The sequence below is a fragment of the Tachyglossus aculeatus genome, chromosome 5 (assembly GCF_015852505.1).
Source record: "Tachyglossus aculeatus isolate mTacAcu1 chromosome 5, mTacAcu1.pri, whole genome shotgun sequence".
NCBI lineage: Eukaryota > Metazoa > Chordata > Mammalia > Monotremata > Tachyglossidae > Tachyglossus > Tachyglossus aculeatus.
Genome location: NC_052070.1, coordinates 74,813,530 through 74,825,962, shown reverse-complemented (window position 1 = coordinate 74,825,962; position 12,433 = coordinate 74,813,530). Strand labels below are relative to the sequence as shown.

Sequence of the window (12,433 nt, the reverse complement as noted above, 5' to 3'; positions counted from 1 at the left end):
CCTCAGAGGAGATCTCCTCCCTCCTCTCAAGTTCTACTCCAGCCACCTGTTCTTCTGACCCCATTCTTTCTCATCTTATGAAATCTCTCGTTCCGTCCCTTCTCCCCTCCTTAACTTCCATCTTCAACCACTCACTCTCCACTGGTTCCTTCCCCTCTGCCTTCAAACATGCCCACATCTCTCCCATCCTAAAATAACCCTCTCTTGACCCCACCTTACCTTCTAGTTGCCGTCCTACCTCCCTCCTACCATTCCTTTCCAAGCTCCTTGAGCGAGTCGTCTACACGTGCTGCCTCAAATTCCTCAACGCCAACTCTCTCCTAGACTCTGGCTTCCATCCCCTACATTCCATGGAACCTGCCCTCTCAAAGTTCACCAATGACCTCCTGCTTGCCAAATCCAATGGCTCCTACTCTATCCTAATCCTCCTCAACCTCTCAGCTGCCTTTGACACTGTGGACCACCGCCTTCTCCTCAACGCACTATCCAACCTTGGCTTCACAGACTCCGTCCTCTCCTGGTTCTCCTCTTATCTCTCCAGTCATTCATTCTCAGTCTCTTTTGCAGGCTCCTCCTCCCCCTCCCATCCCCTTACTGTAGGGGTTCCTCAAGGTTCAGTTCTTGGTCCCCTTCTGTTCTCGATCTACACTCACTCCCTTGGTGACCTCATTCGCTCCCATGGCTTCAACTATCATCTCTATGCTGATGACACCCAAATCTACATCTCTGCCCCTGCTCTCTCTCCCTCCCTCCAGGCTTGCATCTCCTCCTACCTTCAGGACATCTCCATCTGGATGTCTGCCCACCACCTAAAACTCAACATGTCCAAGACTGAACTCCTTGTCTTCCCTCCCAAACCCTGCCCTCTCCCTGACTTTCCCATCACTGTTGACGGCACTACCATCCTTCCCGTCTCACAAGCACACAACCTTGGTGTCATCCTCGACTCCGCTCTCTCATTCACCCCTCACATCCAAGCCATCACCAAAACCTGCCGGTCTCACCTCCGCAACATTGCCAAGATCCACCCTTTCCTCTCCATCCAAACCGCTACCCTGGTCGTTCAAGCTCTCATCCTATCCCTTCTGGATTACTGTATCAGCCTCCTCTCCGATCTCCCATCCTCCTGTCTTCCCCACTGCAATCCATACTTCACGCCACTGCCCGGATTGTCTTTGTCCAGAAATGCTCTGGGCATGTTATTCCCCTCCTCAAAAATCTCCAGTGGCTACCAATCAACCTCTGCATCAGGCAAAAACTCCTCACCCTCGGCTTCAAGGTCTCCATCACCTCGCCCCCTCCTACCTCACCTCCCTTCTCTCCTTCAACAGCCCAGCCCGCACCCTCCGCTCCTCTGCCGCTAATCTCCTCACTGTGCCGCGTTCTCGCCTGTCCCGCTGTTGACCCCCGGCCCACGTCATCTCCCTGGCCTGGAATGCCCTCCCTCCACACATCCGCCAAGCTAGCTCTCTTCTTCCCTTCAAGGCCCTACTGAGAGCTCATCTCCTCCAGGAGGCCTTCCCAGACTGAGCCCTCTCCTTCCTCTCCCCCTCCTCCCCCTCCCCATCTTCACCACCTTACCTCCTTCCCCTCCCCATAGCACCTGTATATATGTATATATGTTTGTACGTATTTATTACTCTATTCATTTTATTTGTACATGTTTATTCTACTTATTTTATTTCGTTAATATGTTTTGTTTTGTTGTCTGTCTCCCTTTTCTAGACTGTGAGCCCACTGTTGGGTAGGGACTGTCTCTATATGTTGCCAACTTGTACTTCCCAAGTGCTTAGTACAGTGCTCTGCACACAGTAAGTGCTCAATAAATGCAATTGAATGAATGAATGGAGATAATTCGTCTACTCACGTGCACACATTTCTCCCACTCAAGGTCAGAGAGAAAAGCAGCATGGCCAAGTGAATAGAGCATGGGCCTAAGAGTCAGAAGGACCTGGGTCCTAATCCTGGTTCTGCAGCTTGTCCTCTATGTGACCTTGGGCAAGTCACTTCACTTCTCTGGGCCTCAGTTACCTCATCTGTAAAATGGAGATTAAGACTGCGAGCCTCATGTGGGACAGGGATTGTGTCCAACCCGATTTGCTTGTATCCACCTCAGAGATTAGTACAGTGCCTGGCACATAGTAAACACTTAACAAATTCCACAGTCATTACTATTATACCATGAGTCCTAGGTGATGGGATCTCTAGCAGTATCAAATAAGCCGATTCATCAGTTCTTTCTGGTCCTCTAGACTGTAAGCTCATTGTGGGCAGGGAATGTGTCTGTTATATTGCTAAATTGTACCCTCCCAAGTGCTTAATACAGTGCTTTGTACACAGTAACTGTTCATTGATTGATTGATTGATCAACTTCTCCTGGGGAAAATTGTGGCAACACTCTTTTCCAATTGCTAGGTTGAAATATTTGTCTTGACGAGCATAAGAGCTTCTGTACACTTCAATCAGACCTGGCACTCTGGAAGACAGGTACCACCTGAGACACCCCTTGTAGTTCTACCTGGTCCTGAAGCAGAATTTACAGATAGTAGATCACCTTATGTATGTAATTGGTCTCACTGATGACCATGTCTTTCCTCAGGCCCATCTTAATAAGGTGGTACTTTCTTTGCCTGAGGCATAGGACAAGGTCATCTGGATGCCAAGTGAGCCAGGCTCTCCTTATCGATCTTCATAGAATGGAGGTACCCAACAAAACCCATGAGAGTGATGAAGATGGTGGCAGAGAACACTATGCAGTTCTGGCAGAAGGTGAAGAGCCCATAGGCTGCCAACCACATAATGCAGATGGTTATGCTGAAGGAGCACACATTTTCATAATAATAATTGTGGTATTTGCTAAGTACTTACTATGTGCCAGGCACTGTACTAAGTGCTGGGGTGGATACAAGCAAATCACATTGGACACAGTCCCTGTCCCACATTGGGCTCACAGTCTTAAGTCCCCATATTACAGATGAGGTAATGGAGGCACAGAGAAGGGAAGTGAGTTGCCTGAGGTCACACAGCAGATCCAGGATTAGAACCCAGGTCCTTCTGATTCCCAGGCCCATGCTTTGTCCACTAGGTCACTCTGCTTTTCAGCAGAAAGTTCCTGCCCACAGCAAGTCAGCACATCAACTGTACACATTGCTACAGCCATGAGGCCCTCTCAGTGGGAAGCCAGCAGGCAGCCTGCCAGGGGAGATACACCATCTTCAGAAGATATCCTCCTGGGTTTTGTTGGTAGGTTTTATTTGTTGGTCATTCTAAACCAAAAGAAAAGTACAATCATGAGAACCATTGCAGGTAATTGGTCTGGTAATAAGAAATATGAGTTCTTTTCCCAGCTTCATTTGTTAACTGTGAAATGCTTACTTGTGCTTCTGTTTTCTCCTCTGCTACAGTTGGGGTGATAATAGTTATCACCCAGCATGGAAAAGCACCATGTCCTAGTGGAAAGAACAAGGGCCTGGACATCGAAGGACATGGTTTTAATCCCAGCTCTGTTACTTGCTTGCTGTGTGGCCTTGGGTGAGTCACTCAACTTTTCTTTGTCTCAATTACCTCATCCGTAAAATGGAGATAAAATACCCATTTTCCATCCCTCTTAGACTGTGAGCCCCATATGGGGCAATGTATATGTCTGACTGGAATATTTTTTTATCAACTCCATCATTTTGATTCAACATAGCAAGCACTTGACAAATATAACAGTTGCTACCCGATTAACCTGGGCCAGTATTCTTTCTCCCAATATGGACACTTCTGTAGTGTCCAGGTCAGACTCTCTTTAGCAGGCTCTTACTGCAGAGATGCCCACGCCAATTAGCAAAGGTTTCTGGAGCATGTAGCTCAACTCCATATCTGTGAGTTTCTTGTGAGCCTCCCACATATATGGTTGGTCACATAGCGAGGCCCTTCTAATTGGGTAGTCTCCAAGAATAAAGTTTGCGATCCATTTGGAAAAAAATGATCCCAATTCCTTGGCAGGCTAGGCTTTCCTTTGGATATTTCTGTCATTAATTGGTTGGTGATTCATGTTTCTTTCCTTTGAAACTTATTTTAGTCAGGGAACATGTCGACCAGCTCTGTTGTATTGTACTCTCCCAAGTTCTTAGTCAAGTGTTCTGTACACAGTAAGTGCTTAATAAATAACATTGATTGATTCACTGATTAAAGAAGAGTGATTTTTAAACTAGAACCTGTTTAGGGCACTTGATTGTGGGATCAACACCCAGACTGAGGTTCCAGTACCAGGGCAAGAGCCAGGCCGACTGGATAATTTATGGTAAAGCTCCATGTTTAGTATATTTAATAATAATGACATTTGTTAAGCCCTTACTATGTGTCAAGCACTGTTCTAAGCACTGGGGTAGGTATAAGCTAATCAGGTTGGACACAGTCTCTGTCCCACAGGGGGCTCACAGTCTTAAACCCCATTTTACAGATAATGTAACTGAGGCACAGATAAGTTAGGTGACTTGCCCAAGGTCACACAGCAGACAAATGGCAGAGCCAGGATTAGAACCCAGGTCCTTCTTATGCTCTATCCACCAGACTATGCTATTTTCTCAGGGATGGACTGGTAGCTTTGGAGCTCTGCCTCCTTCTTGCTACTGGCCCAATATGGATGTACTCCAGCTTGTAGGGGCACAAGAATCCCTCATGCTATCTTTGAGAAGCAGCATGACCTGGTGAAAAGAGCATGGAACTGGGAGTCAGAGGACCTGTTTTCTATTCCCAGCTCTGCCACCTGTCTGCTGTGTGACCTTAATTACTCTGTGCCTTAGTTCCCTCATCTGTAAAATGGGGACTCAATACCTCTTCTCCCTCCTACTTAGACTATGAGTCCCATGTGGGACCTGATTATTTTGTAGCTACCCCAGAATTTAATACGGTCCTTGGCACAGAGTAAGCACTTAAAAAATACCACAATTCAAGGGAGCATTTAGGTTTCCCAGACTTCTCATGAGGGTCTCAGCAAATCAATTCATAATCAATTAGTTATATTTATTGTATGCTTACTCTTTGCAGAACACTGTTTTAAGCACTTGGGAGAGTACAATATAGCAGAATTGGTAGAAATATTCCCTGCCTACAGTGGGTTTACAGTCTTGAGGATTGTAATGCTTATTAGTGGGATTGGAGTAGGGGTAGACAAACATGTAGGCTGTAGGAGCACTTAAAGAGTTTTAGAAAGCTTCTGAGACACACAACAAATATTTGGTGTTTGTAATAACTACCAATAAATTTGTTATGGCAATGTTTCATGTTGTTTCCATACATATTTATTCATTTCTCACTCTCTTCTCATGCTTACAATTGCAAATGGCACATAACTGACCCCAGGCTTACTCATGCTACTCAAAGACAGTATGCACAGTGATAGAGTCATATCTGATTAAACGAACCTCAGCAATACCCAAGCACAGTGAGATTTAAATTGTACTCTGCACATGAAATGAATATGTTTTTTGTTTCTTTGTGCAATGATGATATCGTTGAGATTTTTACATTTTGTGGTAATAGTGATTGTCCAGAGATAATCATTGACAGGGTGGGCGTGTCTGCATCAGCCTTCTCTCTGATCTCCCATCCTCCTGTCTCTCCCCACTTCAATCCATACTTCATGCTGCTGCCCGGATTGTCTTTGTCCAGAAACGCTCTGGGCATGTTACTCCCCTCCTCGAAAATCTCCAGTGGCTACCAATCAATCGGCACATCAGGCAGAAACTCCTCACCCTCGACTTCAAGGCTCTTCATCACCTCGCCCCCTCCTACCTCACTTCCCTTCTCTCCTTCTACAGCCCAGCCCACACCCTCTGCTCCTTTGCCGCTAATCTCCTCACCGTGCCTCGTTCTCGCCTGTCCCGCCATCGACCCCTGGCCCACATCATCCCCCGGGCCTGGAATGCCCTCCCTCTGCCCAGCCGCCAAGCTAGCTCTCTTCCTCCCTTCAAGGCCCTACTGAGAGCTCACCTCCTCCAGGAGGCCTTCCCAGACTGAGCCCCTTCCTTCCTCTCCCCCTCGTCCCCCTCTCCATCCCCCCATCTTACCTCCTTCCCTTCCCCACAGCACCTGTATATATGTATATATGTTTGTACATATTTATTACTCTATTTATTTATTTATTTATTTTACTTGTACATATCTATTCTATTTATTTTATTTTGTTAATATGTTTGGTTTTGTTCTCTGTCTCCCCCTTCTAGACTGTGAGCCCACTGTTGGGTAGGGACTGTCTCTATATGTTGCCAACTTGTACTTCCCAAGCGCTTAGTACAGTGCTCTGCACAAAGTAAGCGCTCAATAAATGCGATTGATTGATTGATTGATTGATTGATTGATTGATGTGTCTGCAGGGTATTCTTCCTGCCCCTGGATTAGGTGAATAGGAAAAGACCTTAAAAAGTCATCTCATTCAGCCCTCTGACTCCAACCAAGCTCACATCTAAAGTAAATCAGAGAGTTGAGAGTTTATGATCTTTAGAAGCCTTCAGAAAAGGAGATCAATTAATCAGTCAATCCAGGGTATTTATTGAGTGCTTACTGTGTGCAGAGCACTGTACTAGCACTTGGGAGAGTACAATGCAACAGAGTTGGTAGACATGTTGCCTTGTCCACAGTAACCTTACAATTTAGAGGGGAGTATGTAGTCCAGACGGAGATGCACTGATTTCCTTGGAAATTCATTCCACTTTTAACCAGAATCACTATAAGGGTATTATTTCTTACAGCTAAGCTAAGTCTGCGCAAGCTGCATTTCCATTTCACTTCTTGTTCCAGTCCCATGAGGAGTAGTTGATCCGTCCTCTCTATATGAGCTGAAATTAATTCCAGTCTTTCCTCTGATAGTGACTTTCATTACTTTGAGGGAACAGTTAGTGGTTTATCAATCAATCAATCGTATTTATTGAGTGCTTACTATTTGCAGAGCACTGTACTAAGAGCTTGGGAGAGTACAATATGTTCTGGGAATATAAAGGTGTTAATTGACCGAATGACAGCCAGCCACATCTAAGCCAATTTAGTTGCAATGGTTTTCCAAGATCACAGCCCAAGCTCGAACTGTGGCAGGCTAAAGTGCAGCAGCATGGATTCTAGGGAGATCTGGTTGGTGGAGACCACAGAAACTAGGCCGTCTAAGTCGTCTTATGCCCAGAACTGGTAGATAAAGATAGTCAGTGCCTTTTTTCTCAGTACAGAGTGCAAAGGAGCCAGAGTTCTGCTGCATTGTGTGGGATGAAATTGTTGCCTTATGTCTCTGCCTGGTCTCCATGCTGGAAACATGCCTCATTAGCCTCCTGACATTGCCTCCCTCTCTTCTCCTCCTGGTGCACTCTTTGTATCCTGAATAAAAAGCCATTAATGGACCTGCTGCCCTGGCGTGTGAAGAAGAATGAAATCCCCCATCTCCTCTCATTAACACATCCTTGAGGTTTTCCCACCCCCACTCCTCTCTAGCCCCTTCCTTCATTTCTCCACCCCCTCTCCCCAAGATATCACCACAGCAACAGTCTATGAACCAGCTCTCTAGCAGTGGTTTTCAAACTTTAAATGATCTGTGTTCTTTTCCTCCCCTTGCAGATTATTCAGTGATTTCTCCCCATATTGATGGGGCAGAGATAGGGTCTTTGAAGTCTTCTGGAAAGAATGTTACTATTACTAAACTTCCAGTCACAGGGCTCCTCTGCGGGGGCGGGGGCTTGAACTGAGCTCATTTTGCATTGCACTCAAGGACACTCACTCCCCATCAACATTTACAACCCCCTTTTGATTTTCTTCCTTCCCTATGACTCCCTCTCCCTCCCTCTCTCTCTCTCTCTCTCTACCTTCCTCTGTTCTGTCTGAAAACTAGATCCTATTGTTCAGTCTCTGAAGGGCTGAATGGGGAGTCCTTTCCTTTCTCTATTTGATCAAAAAATGCCTTAACGAATAGCTTGTGTTGCTTTAGTCATCTTTGTGGAAGGAGAAGACTTGTGTCTTTTCTGTGGAAAAGGATTAAGAAGCAGCATGGCTCATTGGAAGGAGCATGGGCTTGGGAGTCAGAGGCCATGGGTTCAAATCCTGCCTCTGCCACTTGTCAGCTGTGTGACTTTGGGCAAGTCAATTAACTTCTCTGTGCCTCAGTTACCTCATCTGTAAAATGGGGGTTAAGACTGTGAGCCCCACGTGGAACAACCTGATCACCTTGTAGCCTCCCCAGTGCTTAGAACAGTGCTTTGCACATAATAAGTGCTTAACAAATGCCATTATCATTATTACTATTATTAAAACAGAGATACATAGATTTCACAGGTGAGAGATCAGCTCAGTTATCCCTCTGCCTCTGGGTGTGACTTGAACCCAAACCAATGAAGACTTGTCTTTTTTCTAAAATCACCTAGTTACAAATTTCCAGTCTCCCTTTGTGCTCATGTATGGGTTCACTCCAGTGGACAACCAGCATCCTCATCTTGAGCACTGATATGATTTCATGTTGCATTGGCTCTTTCTGGCTACCAGGACATTCTGGGGCAGAAATCCAGATGCCCATCCAAAGGGAGGTGGGAGATATCTGGGGCTTTCACTCTTGGGAACTTTGATCACCCATTCTCTAACAAGGGCAGTGGAGACGTGGCTGGGCTGTTTTTCTATATGGCAAGACTAATTCTTCTCTGTGAAATAGGAGGATGGGCTGCCAATGAGTCCTAGGAGAAGACCCCCTTCCTCTCCATCGATTTTCCCATGGGGTCTCTTGTGGACACTTTGTGATCCCAGGGTAATCACTGGGGACAACTTGGCTCTCCCCTGCTGAGATTCGGTCAGAGCAGCAAATGCAATCAGGATAACTTAGGAGCCACTTCCATTGTCACTTCTATGGGGGGGGGGGAAGCGAGAGAGAGAGAGAGAGAGAGAGAGAGAGAGAGAGAGAGAGAGAGTTGCCTGCCTGAGGATTATGGAAGCAAATATAAATCAGCAGGGAGAATGGAATGAAGTGGAAGAAGGATGTTATTCCTCCCAAGAGAACAGACCCACCCCTAACCAGAATGGTAACTCAAGGATCTACCTCAATGGGACTGATTTCTGTCCCCTTCCTAAAGTGAGCCCCCATCTCTCCCCACCCACAGGACATTCTCATAGCCAGTTTTGGCAGTGTAAGCAGAGAAAGTATGAGGCAGATGGGTATATAGAGTGCATGTCATAAAGACTCTTTTTACACAAATGAAAATCTTATTTTGTAACCTATCCAGCTCTTTTTGTCTATGAATAACACACTTCTCACACATTGGCTGAGTCTGCATGGGACAAGCCTAACATTCATTTGAAAAATCATCAGAGATGCCATGGATTTCTTAACAGCCCCAGTGGTATGTGCCTCATTATCTGGGTACCAACTGAAACTTTGCTTCTAGCACTCTGTGTCAGGATGAAGATAACTAAGGTTGAGGTGGAACAGACAGGTTTTTTTTTTCTCCTTTAGGATTAGGTCTGTGTAGGGTTTCTGACTAGCCTAGGAATTTTATGTGATTGACAAGTGCTGCCTGGAAGTGCTACCAGCTCTGTGGTTATTCTTTACCCCACTGCCAGGCCCTTTGGTTTCACAATTCCAATTTCTACATCCTCTGCCCCTCACCCCCTAACTGTGGGAGCCCCTCAGGGCTCAGTTCTGGGTCCCTTCTATCCACACCCACTATAGAAGTCCTTCACTTGGAGAAGTCATTCACTCCTATGGCTTCAACTACTATCTCTGTGGATGATTCTCAAACCTACATCTCCAGTCCTGATCTCACTTCTTCTCTGCATTTTCATATCTCCTCCTGCCTTCCAGACATTTCTACTTGGTTGTCCAGCCAACACCACAAACTTAACATGTCCAAAACAGAACTCCTCATCTTCCCACCTAAATCCTGCCATTCCTCTGACTTTCCCAGCACTGCAGAAAGCACTACTATACTCCCTGTCTACACAGTCCTGTAACCTTGGCATTACCCTAGACTCATTTATCTCATTCCACCCACTAATTGAATCTGCCAAATTGTGTCAGTTCTACCTTCATACCATCGCTGAAATCCATACTTTCATCTGTTACAAAGCTTTAAATCACTCAATCATGTGGTCTATTCTACCTCACTGATTTCCTACTACAATACAGCATATTCACGTCCCTCCTCTAATGCCAACCTCATCACTCTACCATGATCTCGTCTATCTCGCTGTTGACCCTTTAGCCATGTCCTGTCTTTGTCCTGGAACTCCCTTCCCCTTCATAGTTAACAGAACATCACTCTTCTCACACCTTAAATCCTTATTAAAATTCCATCCCCTCCAAGAGGCCTTTCCCAACTAAGTCCTCATTTCCCTACCCCTTCTCCCTTCTACATCACCCTTGCTCTTGGATAGGTAACCTTTAAGAGCTTGAAAATCATCCCACCCTCAGTCCCGCAGCACATATGTGCATTGTGGTGCTATAATTTATTTTAACATCTGACTCCCCCTCTAGATTCCTTGTGGGAAGGGAATATATCTACCAAATCTGTTACACTGTACTCTTCCAAGCACCCAATTCTGGACTGTGAGCCCATTGCTGGGTACGGATTGTCTCTATCTGTTGCTGAATTGTACTTTCCAAGTGCTTAGTACAGTGCTCTGCATACAGTAAGTGCTCCATAAATATAATTGAATGAATGAATGAATAAGCACTCAATAAATATGATTGAATGATAGATTGATTGATCCTGGTCTTTAGGACAGAAACTGAGCTGGAACTAATTGTTTTTGGCCCAGTCAGTCAATCATATTTATTGAGCACTTATTGTGTGCAGGGCACTGTACCAAGTGCTTGAGGAAGTAGTGTCACAGTGTAACAGATACATTCTTTGTCCAAAAAGAACTTACAGTCAAGAGGCTCCAGAACCTTAGTTATTTTCCAGAGGCGATCCCTTAGTTGATGTGATGAGTGTATTACTGTGATTCACCCCAGGTCAGTAAATTAATTTTTCACTAGATGACTCCTCTCAAAAAATATTCACCTGATCCCATGTAGATGGGTAGGATCTAAGGAATACCCTTCTTTCCCTTTAAGAGATGAGGAAATGGTCAAGTCGTGGAGCAGCTTATTTGAGGTTACACGGGGTTTTTTTGTGTTTTTTTATGGTATTCGTTAAGTATTTACTATGTGCTAGGCACTGTACTGAGTACTGGGGTGGATACAAGCTAATCAAGTTGGACACAGTCCATGCCCACTCGAGGCTTACACTCTTAATCCCCATTTTACAGATGAAGCAACTGAGGCACAGAGAAGTGAGGTGAAATGAAGTGACATGACCAGAGTCATACAGCAGACAAGTGGAGGATCTGGGATTAGAACCCAGGTCCTTCTGAGTAGAGCCAACAAATTCTTGATGGGGTTACACAGCTGCCCAGACTACTCTGAGCTTTGAATCTCCTCCTGTTGTTTTCTCCCCTTGCCCTCCCCCAAGCCTTCCAGTTGTGGTAAGAGGGGCATGAGGAGGTTTCTTTTGTTTATGTAATGAGCAATTACAATAATGAAATTATGCATTTCTCTTTAACTGAATTCTGCCTAAGCTCTTCTGCAGACAGCTGACTTCAATCTAATCAAATGACATAATTCCATTAATGTTATTACAATTATATCCCACCCAGAGTTGGAAACCATAAAATCAAACAGCTCAGTAGGATGATTTCATCTTCACAGGCTGCTCAAGGAGAGAAAGAGTTTACAAACCATGCCCTAGTTGGGAGAGAGGAAGGAGGAATTGGAGGCTCAAATTCAAATCAAGACTAGGGGAGCTCAGGTCTGAGGGGCCTGGGTGTATGGCACACTGTGTGAGAGCACCTGGGTGGGGAGGTGTACAGATGAAGCAAACAAAGAGCGGCTCACAAAGAAACTGCCTTCACATCATATTGAAAATTTTTCCTGAATGGTGACCTTCCTTAGATTGACCCCTCCACAGGTTGGGTGCCTATATTTTCAAGAGGCCTCCTCAGCTGGGTCTTCTGATCCCCCAGACTTCCCCTCCCCTGCCTTGAGCATGAACAGAAACACACATACACACATCCCCCTGCCCCACCTATCCTAGGCTTCCCTTTCCCCTCAGCCTTTACCCAATTCTCCCTCTGCCCCACCAAAAGGTCATTTATGATGGTCCAGAAGGCAAAAAACCTGTAATAACAGGTGGTCCTTTCACCCAAATTTCCTACCCTCTTTGATCTTTGCATCATTTCCTTCCCAACCCCCACTCTTCCGCAAACTCCAGAAACACACAGAGTTCTGCACCTTCACAGTCTATGTTTTCCTCTTGGATTTCAGTTGTCACCACCATTTCCCAGGTGGGAGAGTGAGTGGGTTCCTTGCTCACAGGAGAGAAGGTCTTGGCATTCCAATCCTTGGCCTCTTCTGAACTGATTTTCCTGGGGAGGGAGAAGATAA

General features: G+C 45.5%; 1 protein-coding gene across 1 annotated transcript in view; it reads right to left on the bottom strand.

Moving 5' to 3' along the window:
- LOC119928813 (coiled-coil domain-containing protein 33-like) overlaps positions 1-12,433 on the bottom strand; it is a 154,380-nt gene that overhangs the window by 51,511 nt on the left and 90,436 nt on the right. The window contains exon 7 of the mRNA XM_038747330.1: positions 12,281-12,414. Coding sequence (XP_038603258.1) covers positions 12,281-12,414 — 134 coding nt within the window. The remainder of the gene's footprint in view (positions 1-12,280; positions 12,415-12,433) is intronic.